We start from the raw sequence: 15,016 nt of genomic DNA, 5'->3' as shown, positions 1-15,016 counted from the left end.
CAGCACTTGAAAGCCATTTGCCCATGACTACTATATCCTAATGAATCCCAAAGCAGCTCCTAGGTCAAACACAGCAACTTCACCATGCTTTTTACATTACAAGGCAGTTTCTGTGTACTTGTTTTATTGAGAAATAGCTGGTTTTACAGTCCCCTTAATGGACTTTTGCTCCACATTTTGCTGGGTTCCCCTGCTGCCAATAAGGTTTGCACTGCATCACTCAACCCCTGCACACCAATTCTAGCCTTCACATGCAGAGGCCATACCACTTGGCCAAGCAAGCACCAAGCTATCCAGTATTAGTGCGTGGAATTAAGGATTCAGTTCAGAAAAGCAAGCCACATGCATGTAATGTCCCTGAGCTGCATAAAGCTCTGGGATCTGCCTCCAAGTGATGCATGGCTTGCTGTATTGGGCTGGCTCCCCCCGGGTTCTCCTAGTGCACTTGGCAACCATCCACGCTGCCCAAGGAGTGAAAAACAGGGTGCCTCTACTGTGGATTAACAAAACCCTTTCCCCCGGTTACTGAATTTTACTACTGGGTTATAAAACTCTGTCTTCTGGAAAGGAAATCTCTGTCAATCAGCCGGCACAGAGATGAACCAGGCTTTATCTCCTCACTGGAAGCAAAAGTGCCAGGAGCTGCTTTCCGAACCTTTATCCGCATCTAAACTTGTCAACGAGACTCATTACCAGGCAGCACAAAGCATGGCATTGCAAAGGGAATGGTGGGCACTTCAGTGGCAGCGTACCACCGTTGAGGACTCACATTAGGTACTATTCAAAGAAAGGCAAGTGCTGTAGCCTGCTCATTCCCCTCAACAAACATCATGGCTTCAAGAGGTCCTGACATCAGAGGAAGCAGAACAGCGGCTTCGCAGCCCGCATAGACTACAAATCCCCAGGGCACCTCCTGTCAGCCCCCTGCCAGGAGTCTGGCAAACCTTGCTGCTATTGCACTGACTGGCTTCCATTTCTAGTTTGCTCTGAGTTTGTTAAAGAATAAAAAGCAACTCGTCAGTACTGCACTGACTCCAACTTGTCTATCAAGTTAACTTTCTGCCTGGGCCAAGTGACTTGGGATGGTGCTGAGCGCAGTCAACGAGGCAGCTGCTGGCCAAACCCAGATCTCTACACCAGTGGGCAGGATGCTCTTGAGGAAGGAGGAAAGGTTGCTCTTCTCACACGAGGACACAAAGTAAAGACGCACAGAAGGCAGGATGCTTTAGTGAACAGAACTCAGGACCGGAGTCCTCCACTATGACCTGCCGTGTCATCATGGGCCAGGCACTTCTCATCCCCATGCCTCCATTTCCCTTCTCAGCCTTCTGCCTTGTTCAAAGCATCCCGTCTCCAGAAAGACTAAGCCCACTAAGGCACCACCTTATCTTTCCCTCTCCTCTATGGCCCCATCTACTTTAGATGTGGTCAACAGCAAGATCAATCACACCCAGAAGTAAAAATAACCAACTTCCACTTTTTTAAAAAGAAGGTCAAGTTTTCAAACAGGACAGCCTTTGGCAAACCATTTATTAACGCAACCAGGACTTCAGACAGAACGTGGGCTGAGTTTAAATTCACAAGAACAAGGCAGTCTCTCACCCCTTATAACAGGTGTCAGAGACTAAGAAAAGGCTGGTTCGGCGCTTAAGTCCCCATGAACTTCCGCGACAGTTAAGGATATCGGAGGTCATACCCAGAGAATGTGACGTGAATTCCAGCTTCCAGCCTCCTCCGAGATCACATATCTAATTAACAAAAGCTTTTAGGGCTAGCTGGCAAAGCAATGCACAGCCACAATGCTGCTCTACATTGATTTCTCTTTCCTGCCTCCTCCTTGGCATCCACTGCATTTAGTTCCTTGCCTTCTGGAGATGTCAGGCTGCATTGCTACTCCTCTTTGCTGCAAAACCCACACTACAAACCTGAGTCAGCATCTCCTGCATCTCGCTTTCAGGTTCTGTCTTTCTCCACCTAACCACCAAAGTCTAACCCCTCAAATCCCCAGTAAGTCACTGGACTTGACAGATCAAAGCAACAACCTACCCCAGGCAGCCATAAACTTGCTCCAGAAAGCATTTTAAAAAAAGACAGCAAATTATGGCTAGCATTTTGAAAGATGCCTGGAGTCTCCTAGTAGCAACAGGTAAGCAGTAAAAGCAAATGAAGTGGACTCAGACCCTCCTGACCATTAAATAAGGTAACTCACTTTGCTGGACTATAGCATCCTGTGAACAGCAAGTCACATTTCCTCTTGACAAAACTCAAGTTGCACAACTATCACACTGCCGGATTTCAAATAGGCTGTCCATTTTTATAGAGCAAAGCATCAGACAACAGTGCCATTGCACTGGGTAGCTGCAATACCACTCTGCTTCACAGTCTCCTCCTTTACTAGCACTAGCTCTTGAATGAATGGGCAGAGGCAAGTGAAGGTATTCGTTCCCCTGCTTGCTCAAAGTCAAGCCAGAAAAACAAAGCAGTCAAGATGCCAGCAGTGAGCCCACACCACCGCTATCAACATGGGAAACTGGCTGAAAAAGACTTATCTCGATGAGGCGACTGGATTCAGGCCTCAATCCTAGTACTGAAGTGGGACAGGCTAGAACTTGCAATCTACTCATGAAGTAGCACATGAATGGCTTTGCTGCCTCGGTGGAAACTGCATCCAGCATTAAGGAATAGTCTCCAGTGGCTAAGGAACGAAAGAGTGCCAAATTCCTTCTTGCATAGAGAGAAACAGTCAGAGCAGACTAGTGTGATGAGAGCCTCATTCTGCACTAGACACATAGTTCAGAAGCAGCAACTGGCACTCTGCAGAGAGAAAGGGACTGATGGCCATACCGGACGTGAGGACTACAGCATAGGAAACTACGACCTGGCAGGGAGTCCATTGCCCCTAGAACTAACAGGCTAGCAAAGTGTCTGGGCTTTTTGGACTTGGAGCCCAAGGACATTTATACACATGCTCCAAAAGGGGGGCATGCACTTTAGTTAAAGTGGCTCCGAGAGCCACTCTAATGAAAAGCATCCGAAGTGTCTCATGTGTCAGTGCCCTGGTGCTTAAAAATGGCAGCAAATGAGCTTTAGTTAAGGTGCCCCCACCACCATTTTTAAGCGTGGGGATGCTGATACACAAGATACTGGAGTCTGCTGGAGCATAGTAATTGCCACGCTGCAGACGACTCGATTACTTGAGTCTGCTCTGGCACACTGCAATCACAGTGCGTCAGAGCGCCCTCGCTGCTCGTGTATAGGTGCAAGGAAAAAGGACTTTCCAAGTCTTCTAATAATGCCAGTATGGACCAGATGACACCAGGTCAGGCCAACTGAGACATCTAACATCTCTCCATCTACCAGGAAAAAGGTACTTTAAAGATGGCTGACTGCTTCAGCATTGATCAGCATGGCACTTGTTAATCACAGGCAAGAGTGACAAGGGAATGGCCACAGTCCACTGTCCACCCAACTTATAACTACATTCAGCTGAAGAACAACACCTAGAGAGAAACAGAAATACAGGACTTTGGAGTTTGCAAGCCCTTTGCAAACTCGGAAGTCCTGTAGAATGTGGAATGGAAACAGTCAGAAAGGGAAGACAAGAACTACAGGAAGGCCTTTCACCTCAGGACCGCTTCCCTAGCGCTGCCCAATACAGAAGATGGACTACATCCACCTGTTTATGCTGGATCGAGTTGTTTTGTGATCCCTGCCCTTGTTCAGTGCGATTTCACCATTTGAATGGGCTTGTCCAAAACTGGTTCAGGAGACTCTGCTTCGTTGTACTTGTGTAAGAAGCAAGATTTAAAGAGTGTTATATAAAGTGTTCGTAGACTCTAGGGTCAGAAGGGACCTCCAGGGGCCATCTAGTGGATCATGTGATCCCAGCCAGGTGCCTGCCCACTGTTACTCGCTCATTGTCCCGTCCCCCATCAGGATGTCACTTTTATACCATACAGGATTTGAACCTGTTGTGGAATATTTTGGATCGAGCACCGGTACTGTGGGCTCTGTTTTACCACCATGAGTTGCTCATATACTATAATTCCTACTCTGTCCCTCCTGGAAAATAAACAGCCCTCTGAGGATGCTGGACAAGACATCCCTGCCTTGCACAAGGGTTTTAGATGCTCTACCTTTCTAGAAATGGAGATACTCACGAAAAACCACTGAGAGTCAACATTGGCCTGTGGGAGGTGTGTTCTACATCTCCAAGAAGCAGAGGGGGCAAACCTTATACCAAACAAGTGCTCAGGAATTTAAACCAAATCTTAAATACTTGCTTAGGCCTTTAGTAAGTCCAAGCCAAACTTGTCATCTGGTTCCTCAGTGATGCACACGCCAGAAATCCCGCAGGCAGACAAAACTTCTTGGAATCCGTCTTCCCGCGCCCATGGCTCTGCAGAGCAAAAAGCCATGCCCCATGCGTGCGATTCAAATCCCCCACAGAAAACTTACCAAGCTGCTTCTCAAAGAAGTGCCCCCAGAGCCGCACCTCTGGAAACCCTAACCTTTCTATCCACCGGCAAGACAGGAACATCGCTGTCATTCCAACACAGCAATCAGATTTACAGCGGTCCTGGCACTGGTCCATTCTGGGTTCAGATCCAACCCTACCATCAACAGCAAGTGACTGAACTTACAAAAACAAACATGGGACTTTCCATCTTTTGTGCGAGTTTATAAAAGTAAGGCAGTCTGCAGCACACAGTACACAGAGCATCACGGCGACAGAGCGAGCCCACGAATGACATTTTACAGCCTGCCTACTATAACCTGACACTGATGGGCAGATAGCATTAGTGATTAAGAAAAGAAAACAGGGACAAATTAAGATTGCTCCCAGGAGAAACCCAATCAGACAGAAGAACAAAACCCCAAGGAAGGCCAGTCAAAGGAGTTAGGAGAAAGCGCAGATGGGATTTCCAAAGTGCTTTTCTCATTAATGTTAATGAAAGTCAGAGACCCAGATCCCTTAAGCAGCTTTGAAGATCTCAGGCTATATCTTTATGGCAGAGATTATTCTAGGTAAACCGTCACAGAGCCCAAAAGCCATGCCGAGCGAGAGAAACGGTGAGTCTCCTGTGAAAAACAAGTCTCAGGCCCAGCTCCTGCTTGTTCAATAGATGCTTGTTGGCACAACCATATCATCACAGAGAGGGAAAAGGACTCTTAGGCTGCAAGATTGGCACTGTTATGCCAGCAGCAGCTCTCCCTGGGCAGAAAAAGTGCTAAGCAGTCACAATCAGCCGGCTGTTACATTCAACATGAGCACAGGAGCCACGAGAAGTGGAGAAAGGACATGCCTCACCTCGTCCACCCCACTTTTTCCAGGCCCCCCTCGGAGCTTCCTCAACCTTGCATATCGCTGTGCTCCCAAAACCAATGGCAAAAGATTGCTGTACAGACAAATGCAAACATCAATATTTCTGATGCAAGCAAGAGCTGCCATCCGGCTGATTTTTATAACAACCTCAGGAGCAAAGGAGCAGCGACAAAGAGGTTGGGTTCTGTCAATCACATATTCAGTACAGCATCCAATTATGGTGAAACTAAGTTAGGCATGGCTAAGCTACAGTCCTAAATGCAGACCAAGACTTTGAATCAGCTAGTGGGCTAGCATCTATCTGCTTGGAGACAGCGTCATCCGAAAGGAGACGGTTTTGACTACAGGACTATAGCTGCACCTCTATCCCATCTGCTCTTTTCAAGTTCAACCCTAAGGGTCAGGCCTCACAGCTTTCCTTCTCCCACACAGATCAGCCCTGGCTACAGACCCCACATACTGACTGCAATTACTCCAAAGGCAGGCTTGTCTTGGGCACCCATGACTCTTCCTTCCAGGGGCCTGTTACCAGCCATGTACAGAGACTAGAGAGTGCTCTGTGGAGTATCATTCAACTGAAGGAGCCACCCACTCAGAAAAAGGATGTTAAAACAAAGTCTAGCTTACATCACAGCTTACCATCTCCAGATGGTAACCTGCATTGGCCTAACTGTCAGGCAGCATTTTAGCTTGACCCTGCACCCCTGGGAGCCTTTTCCTTTCCTGCCCCCCCATCACATCAAACCAATGCATTCGCACAGTCAGCATCCCAACAACCAGGTCAGTGCTGACAAGCTATGTAAAAAAGGTATAAGGCAGTTCTCTTCCAACAGACGGCACTCCCTCCAAAGACCTCCTCTCCCTGCAACAGATCCATCCCTCACCAGGCCAGGAATGGCTGCAGACTCCACCTGCAAAGCTACTCACAATGGTCTGCAGGGACACGATACCTCTGCTACAAGGATAAGCACTTCCCGTAGAGGGCTGGGTATACAGGAAACCTTGCACTCTGCAGACAGGACCTGGACCCAAGGTCTTGGATCACCACTCCCAAGAGAATGAGGAGAGATCCTGGGAGATGCCAGGGTCAGGAGGTTCCAGGCAGTTTCCACCAGGGAGTGGACACCGATTGCTCTCTATGTAAATATTCCTTTCCGTTCTCCCTGCAGGTTACCTAGTACAGGCCCACACAACCCCTGCAGCTGCTAAGAGGCATGCCACACAACCCCTTTGTTTTAATTTATTTTTTCCTGTTTTTGAGGGGTGGGGGGAAAAGGAAAAAACAAATGTTAAGATTCATGGACCATAGGTGGAATAGTTACTCCCAGGCTACCACAGAGAAAGAAGTAATCCCGCAACTGTGACAGAGATAAAGAGTCTGGGGACCTGCCCCACTCAAGGCCCCTGTAAGTCACGGCTCAGACGGAGGGACATGTCAACATCTTGCCTCTGCTGAAACATGGGATCAGCAGCAATCCATCCCAAGCCACAAAGAGGTGCCATGAATCTCTGTACCACACTACAGGCTAAAGAGCTTTCAGAGCATCCAAGACATCTGCACAAGCTCCTGTCAGGTTGGGGGATATGCTGCTCTTGTCCAGAAGCTCTTGGCCTTTATTCAAACTGTTTATAGAGACTAAAGGCAAAAGCTAGAGAAGATTCTGCCCTGTTACCAGACACAGCCATCATCAGTTCTGGGTTTATTTTTATTTTGTTTTCTTAAAATTGAAAACCCAATCCTTCCTTTTCCTGTACTTGACAGCACCTGCAACCATACCTAAGTGAGTTTGCTTACACCTTTAAAGGCATGTGAAAACCTGTCAGCTAGCAGACACAACGCTACTTAACACTGGATTTAAAAGCAGGTCTGCAGAGCTCAACACTTCTGAAGGTATTTAACCCACTCGAATAGGGGTTGGTCCCTTGCAAAGGAGCAGCTGAGTACTTGGCATGCAGTAACTTTGTCTCAAGCCCACCCATCCTTTGCAGATGTGAAAGGGATCTACTTTGGCAGGATGCCTTGCTGCAAGCTGCTTCTGAGGCTCTCCAGCAGGCCCGAGGGAACTCGTGATAGATGCAGCTCTCACGTCTAAGTGAAGGTCTAGAAAGGAATTCTAGGGTGTGAGAAGTGACAGGGAGCAGAGAATAAAATGTTCTAAAAATCTTTCAAGAGCAGGAGCCTTTTCTGTGTAGGTGTTTGTGTCCCCTTCTCTCTTTTCACTGCTGTATCTGAGCACCTCTGCTTACTTCTCTGCTGCTAAGCTGCTCTAAAGTCATTTCTGAACTTCCAAATACATTCTTCTTACAATCTGATAGCAGCAAATGCAACAGGGACTTCAGAGACAGTCTTCTACACCACAGGCTCCACAGGGATGGCCTGCCATCCCTCCTCCTCTCTTTGGGAAGCACGTGGCATAGCGCAGGCATTCGTAGTAAGGTGGTCATTTCCCCAGTGCTTCCACACCTGCTTTCATTGCCGCTGCTGGTCAAAGGGGTTGTTCCTCCAGTGCTCTGGCTAGAAGGGAACTTAGTGCTGAAAGCTAGTGTCTATTCACTTGTGCACATCTACACAGCAGCTAAGCACATTGCAACAGACAAGCGATCGGCCCCGCCATGCATCCGTGGTTTGAAGAGGCAACAGAACTTGATAGGGGCCAGCTCTAAGCAGAAACAACCAAGGCCTCTCCAAACGAGAACACAGGAAGAGCAGATGGCTACAACGGACTGGCATCAGTGGATTTACTGTATGGAAACACAGGAGCGGCACAGGGACAAGAGTGGACCACAGGCTCAGCCTAAAAGACTGGGAAGTCCAAACTGCATTGCCTCAAGGATACATCTGAGCAGGCAGTGTGGAACAGGTTGCTGCTACTTTCAGTATAGAAATACAGCAGAGAAGAATACCCATCCCTGCCATCTGACATGGCTTAACTGTTAAGAACAAGAACGGAGCAGGACAGCCAGTGGCCTCCACTGACTGCACTGCCATACCTGTGATAAAGGCAACAAAAATACCAGGAACCACACTGAGCTCAGATACCCCACACAGCGAACCAGTCTTGTGATGACCCTGTGAATCCTCTCTGTAGCTTGCTCAACAGCAAAGTCCTGGAGGTTACAGTTCCACTGTACCTCTTGAATCCTCCACGCTAGCCAAGAATTTGGGTACTCCAGAGAGGCATTATAATAAAGTAGTACCTTAAACAAACTCGCTATGCTGGAAGAGAAGCCAAGTCAAGCCAAGGATACTCTTATGAAGTATGAGTATCCTTACTCTAATGCCTCTCACCCCAAGGAGTTCAGCGTTTTATTCTACCCGCCACAGACTTGTGCCACTTCTGGGGTAAATGCACTGAGTTTTGCTAAGGATATATGCAACAGTTTATAGAAAGGACTGAAGAGTACACTTGAAACAGGCAGGAAACACCAAGGTAGGCATAAGGCAGCAAAGTGAACACGGAGGTGGCAAAGATACAGAATTTAAGATCGATTTTTGGAAAAGCAGGAGAACATTTTGAGGTGGTTGGCACCACAAAGACTGAACTCCAAGAGGCCTGGCATAAAACCTGCATCTCCAGAAGGACAGGACTATCTATGCCGGTCAGCTGTGTCTACTGAATAACCAGCATCAGGTCCCACAGAAACTACAAGGGATTACACCACAAAAACACGGACTTCTGTCACACAGGACAGGGCAGCCAGGAAACCTGGCCTGCCTTTGTGCGGTGCTCTGGCTATGTTACAGCATCGGTGATAGCTGTGCTGCATGTGGATGGCAGGGAGACCACTTGGTGGTCCTCGGAAGCATCCAACTAGCATTAAAGCTGGTGATCCAGCCACGAGGCGAAGAACAGTCAGGACTGTTTGCACATTTTGAAACCAAAGAGCCAGAGAAAAAGCGTTGCCTCAGGCAAAAGCAAAGCTGATTACAGAAGGCTACTCGAGGAAGAGCACTGTTTACACAGCACACCGAACAGGACTTGCTGCTCAGCCTCGCCAACAAGACAGGGCTGATGTGTCCTCTTCAGCTCCCAGCTGCGAGGCGGCACTGCTAGCGCTCAGCAATGTTTAGGGGGACCGGTGTTTAATATGTTCAAGATGTGGCAAGAGCTCTGGAATCCCCCGCCACGAAACTTCAGAATAAAGTTTAAGATGAGAATTGGATATGCGGGACATTCACCAAACTTAGTCCCTGGTCTGACACAAGCATCGCTAGGCCCTAAGTGTTTCACAGATTTATGTGAAAAAAAAAACCAGGACAGGAGACTGGCCTCCAAATTGAAGGAAATTAGTCTAATCCTAGAAAGCAAACCATTGCAACAATATGAGTTCGGGGTACAGCCGGGTTAACAAACAGCTCTCCGGGCAAGAAACCAGGGGTTCCTGTATGCGCAGTCAGGTTTACCTGCAGTTTTTGTTCACCCGAAAAGCTGACAATGCCCACCTGGTGCTTGCTGCTCTCCCCCCACAACTGCCTGCTGTTCAGAAGCGGGGACAATAAAACATCGGCCAAAACACACAACGTGCTCGGAAATGGATCCCCGCCTGCTCCGCATCAGGCACCGGTTGTAAAGCAAGGTGCTAGTGGCAACATGTAGGGAGCGCAGGGGGTGCACACGCACCCCCGGAGAGGCCGTGCTCCCTGCTTAGGCGCTGGTGCCCCCCCGCGTGCACCAGCTGGGGAGCGGGAGCGCTGGACGAAGCGCTGCCGTCACGTCCCAGCTGATGTGATCGGCTGCGGAGGGAGCCCCCCAGTCACTGACTGGGCGCTGGGGGCATGTGCCCCCCCTTACCAGGCGGGTGATGCCACAGCCACCTGCTGGTGTCGGGTGCGGTGGAAAAGCAGAGGAGGACGAGGCACCCGCGGCATCCTCCGGCAGCCGGCAGCCTGGCTCGGCGGGGCAAGGCGTGAAGACTCACCTTGAAGTCGCGGCTGTGCTGCGGGGTGTACTGCAGCGTCCAGAGCGCGCGCACCAGCTGCGCCAGCTGCTCCGTGACCTCGGCGGGCGGCAGCCCGTTGTCAGGGGGCGGCGGCGGCGGCGGCGGCGGCGGCGGCGGCGGGGGCTCGGCGCCGGGCCGGCCGCGGTACTGCTCGAGCGCCAGGAACTCGGCGAAGAGCTCGGTGTTGCTGAGGCACTGCAGCACGGCGTTCATGAAGCACGTGTTGCCGTGGTTGCGCAGCCCCGCCACGCCGGGCACGGGCTCGGCGGCCGGCGGCTCGGGGCTGCGCGGCGGGAAGCAGGCGGGCAGGCCGCCGGACGCGGGCGGCGGGACCGGGCGGGGCGCGGCGGGGGAGGGCGCGGCGGCGGCGGCAGCGGGCGGCCGCGCCGCCTCGGGCTCCGTGCTCAGGTGCGACAGCGTGGACAGCGTCTTCAGCACGCGGCTCATGAAGCTGCCGAGCGCGCGGGGCGAGCCCGACCCCGACCCCGAGCCTGAGCCTGAGCCCGAGCCCGAGCCCGCCCCGGCGCGGCCCCGGAACAGCTTCTTGCTGAACGAGCGCTTCTCCTTGGCCGCGCCCGGCCCGGGGCCGCTCACCCGCGACATGGCGGCGCGGCGCGATGCACATCCCCGGCGCGGCGCGGCCCGGCCCGGCCCGGCCCGGCACGGCAGCGGCGGCTTCACCCGGCCTCCATTGAGCTCGGCCGGCAGGGGCGGGCCGCCGCTGTCACGTGCCGCCCCCGACGCCGCGCCCGCCCTCTTGAGTGCGGGCAGCCTCGCCGGCCCCCGCCATCTTGGATGCTGGCAGCCGGGCCGGGCGGGGCTCCCTGTGGCCTGTCCGCCCGGCCTGCGGGGCGCGGGCCTGGCGCCCACCGGCGCCCGCTGCCCCCGACAGCCTGTCCCCTGTGCTCGGTGCCGCCAAGTGCCGTGGCCTGTCACCTGTCCCCCGTCACCGACTGCTGCAGCCCGTCACACGTGCCCATTGCCCCCAACAGTCACGGCCCAGCACCGACTGCTGTGGCCTGGCATCTGCGCCAACTGCCACCAACTGCCACGGCCTGGCACTGACTGCAATGGCCTGCCACCACCTGTCACCCACGCCCATTGCCCCCAACAGTCACGGCCTGTCACCAACTGCCTCAGCGTTCGTTGCCACCAAGTGGCCTGTCACCTGTCCCGCATCACTGCCTGCCGGGGCCTGTGCCCATTGCCAGCACCAGCAGCCACAACGCGAGTGCGGCGAAGCGCAGACTGGCGGGCGTGCTGGTTTGCCGCCTCCTTGGCGAGAGCCGCACAAAGGAGGACCTTGCTGCAGCAACAGGAAGAGCCATCGCTTGCGTGCGACTCTGGAACAAACGTGTGGTCTGTGCCGAGTTCGGGAGACAAAGAACCACCGAGTGCCGCCAGCTGTGGTGACGGCCTGCCCTCTGCCTGTCTGCCAGCGACGGTGGTGCCGTACCGCCTGTCCTCCCTGCCGCCGCGCGTGGACACAACGACCGCCAGCAGCCGCCTGCGCTCCCTGCGTTACCGCCTGCTCTCGCTGCTGTCACTTCCCTGCCCCGTCTGCACGACCGCCCCGGGTCGGCATCTCTCCTGGGGAGGCCACAGATATCATGACCTGCCAGAGCTGTTGATTCGTCGCGTGTCGACGGCCCGAAGTTCAGTCGAGAAACGCCAGCCAGGCAACAGCCCTTCTCCTAACGCACGAAGCCACATCAGCTCTTGGCAGAGCCCAGTGCAAGGGGGCCCTGGCCTGCGACCCCTGCAACGCAAATATCAAAATGAAAGGACAACGCCAGTCCCCGGGCGCATGTGTTTCGGGTGCCATCACTTGGATCCCACGCGCTGGGATGGTGGGATCAGTCACCACGGCCTGGGAGAACATTCATGGTCACACGCTTGCATTCGTTCCTCCGGCATTAATCTTTGTCATTGATGCGTTTCTCTGACACGCACTCTAACTTTTCCAGGCCTGCCTTGCCGGTAGATTCCTACATATTTTCTTTGGCTTCACGATCTGCCAGTCCCATGCCTGGCTTCTCTCCACATTCAGGTATTTGCTTTTGGCAGCAGCTCCAGAGCAGGGCCCCCTGAGTTTGTTTATTAAGCAGGGAGCTGGGCTGAGAGCTCCACCGAAGACTGGGCGCAGCACGCTCACCGCTGCTGTAATGACGTCCTAAGTCTGCTCACCATAGCCCTGTTCCCGTGTTATGAGCTGACCCTTCACCAGCACTTGTACTGTCCCAGGACTCGCGGCCCTGATCTTACCCCATTGCACCCCATGTTGTATAAACATCTAATAGAAAAGAAGCTCTGGCCCTGTGAATGTACAGTCCAAACAGGAGGTAAAGGTGAAGACAAGCAATCAAACCAAGATAAGAAGGCAACAGGCATGATATTTGGAATAATAAGTCACATTTTCATTGGAGCGGGTTGAAAACATGCTGGGGGCCAGAGGTCTAGAAAAAAGTAATAAAACAACCTAGGACTGCTCCAGAGCTGTGCCACAGGGCCAGGGTCACTCAAAGGAGGCACCAACATGTTTAAACAAACAGGTAAATGGGTCTTTGGTTGCATGGTTACATTCCCACCCAGTGGGCTGGCAATGCAGCCCAGTATGGACCAACTGCACAGGTCAGAGCCCTGTATACTGGGTATCATCTTGCACCACTTCTTCGCCTTTTGGCTAAGATCAAGTGTTACTTGTATATCAATGTCAAGTATGTGAAGTAATGTAGCGCTACACAACACACGCACCCCCCTTTGGAGGCAGTTCAGCCTTCCGGATCTGGTGGTTTGCAGACAGGTTTCACTTCACCACGGCAGTGGTTTGTACATGCCTGACGCATCGTGACTTTCATACCTCAAGGTACTTTGGTTTGTTGACAGGTTTTGTCCCAGTGATTTTACCACAGCACACCCACGTCTGGATTTCTGTGGCTTCCCGTAAGTCAGTGCCCTGTGAAGTTTGGTGGTGCTGTGATGCCCCATGCCTGCATGTGCCATTGCCCTCTCCTGGCTGGATTCAGAACAGCTCAGCCATCTGTTAACAACTCTCCTTAGCGCAGGTTTCAGAGGAGGCTGCAGTCAGGATTGGGACCCCACTGGGCTAGACTCTCTCCAAACATATTTTATGAGACAGTCCTACTCAGTAAAGTTTGTCTCTGCATTAGGACATGCTAGGGAAAGTGTGCCCTTAGCCCTTGTCCTTCAGAAGAGGTAGATCTGAGTTCTAACAGGCAGGTCCAAGAAATATCAGAAAGGACCACGCTGACAGCTTGGAAGGCCTAGCACGCTGGTTTTCAACCTTTTTTCATTTGCAGACCCCTAAAAAAATTTGAATGGAGGTGCGGACCCCTTTGAATTGTAACTGTGGGTATTCACATACTTTTAATTAATCATAGTCATGTTTTGCAAACCCTTTAAACATAGATGGGTCTGCAGACCACGGGGTGAAAACCCTGGGCCTAACAGATCACACAGGACATGGCCAGTATAAACATGGGCTTTTGTGTGGTTTGTCCATCGACCACAGGAGTTCCCTTGCTCTGTTTTCATTTCCAGGGATGTCGTGGGATTTGGACTGTTCTGTGTGTTTGCACACTGCTGGCTGCAGCCTCGAGACCTAACAGGTTGGTGAGCATTACCACAGACGTCACATTTCGTTCACCGGTGTTTTCTTCCCCTAAGTCTTACCGACATCTGTTATGTGTTCTATTCTTGTGCAGCAACGTGGAATAACACGGTGGTTTAATTTTTGTATGCTGATTCATACACCCAGTCGTAGGTACTGTACTATGCAGGACTCAAGGTGGCATAAGTCAGCCCACTGAATCTGTCACTGAAGTAATGCATGATAACAGAGGGGTTCACCTTCATCCCCCCAAAAGCGGGGAATCTCAGAGTGGGGTTCAGAAGGCAAGTAATGAATCTGGGATGTTCACAAACAGCCTTCTCTCTGCCCCATACAACTCAGGGAAGGGAAAGCAAAGGCTGCATGAAGCCTACAGAGGAGTTTACCAGCCCCAACCTTAAAGTAAGGGGTGCTCACGTGCCAGGGCGATGGTGACCAGCGTCCAAACCTAAAACAAGCAAAGCTGGGGAGCGCTTCTCTTCTGTGTGCAGGAACTGCATGTCATGCATCGACGTGAGGCTGATTGCCCACTAGAGTCCATCGATACCTGAACAATTGTCGTTTTGGCACCACGTGGCTCAGCATACTGACCCTCCGCTGGTAGTGGAGCCTGCAGACACCTCAAGGGTCATCTCACACCCTGTCAGCGTGGTAATGGAAGACTTCCAGATACAGCCGACTTCACACCCTGGGAAGAGCCTCTCCCCATTGGCAGCACCAGTGGAAAACCCTGAAATTCTAGACATGAAGTTGTTTCTAGCTCTGGAGCTCAGTGATGCAAGGTTGCTGAGTCCATGAGCTGGAAGTGACCCAGAACTTCGTACAGATCAGACACTCCCTGGGACGCAGTGCTGGCTGCAGAGTGTGGGAGAGGATAGCAAAAAAGACGATGACTGTTCATTATAGGCAGGGCATGTTTTTTTCCTCAAATGATACAACCACTGCTATTAACCAAGCCCCACGCTGATAGCACACAGGGAAACTCCACTGACTATGTCAGCTGGGAGTAGTCAGACTGTCAAGGCAAACGAAAAAGCATCCTTTTCCACAGCAAGCCCATTTCCTCATGACTGGGCTAATGTCTATCAATCTTGCTGCTCACTTGTTTCTCTTCAGGC

At 51.8% G+C, this 15,016-nt stretch overlaps 1 protein-coding gene across 4 annotated transcripts in view; it reads right to left on the bottom strand.

The window, feature by feature from the left end:
- Positions 1 to 10,962, bottom strand: part of USP31 (ubiquitin specific peptidase 31) — a 68,847-nt gene extending 57,885 nt beyond the window's left edge. For all 4 annotated transcript variants that reach the window (XR_016438751.1, XR_016438752.1, XR_016438753.1 and 1 more), the window contains exon 1: positions 10,247 to 10,962. Coding sequence is in view for 1 of the 4 variants with exons in the window: in XM_090024455.1 (XP_089880581.1) it covers positions 10,247 to 10,870 (624 nt within the window). In the remaining 3 variants the exon portion in view is untranslated. The remainder of the gene's footprint in view (positions 1 to 10,246) is intronic.
- Between the last annotated feature and the right edge of the window lie 4,054 nt (positions 10,963 to 15,016).

Source organism: Crocodylus siamensis, chromosome 12, assembly GCF_052110815.1.
Source record: "Crocodylus siamensis isolate JL-2025a chromosome 12, ASM5211081v1, whole genome shotgun sequence".
Classification (NCBI taxonomy): Eukaryota; Metazoa; Chordata; order Crocodylia; family Crocodylidae; genus Crocodylus; species Crocodylus siamensis.
Note: the sequence above shows the minus strand (reverse complement) of the source record. Positions and strands in the feature narration are given on the sequence as shown.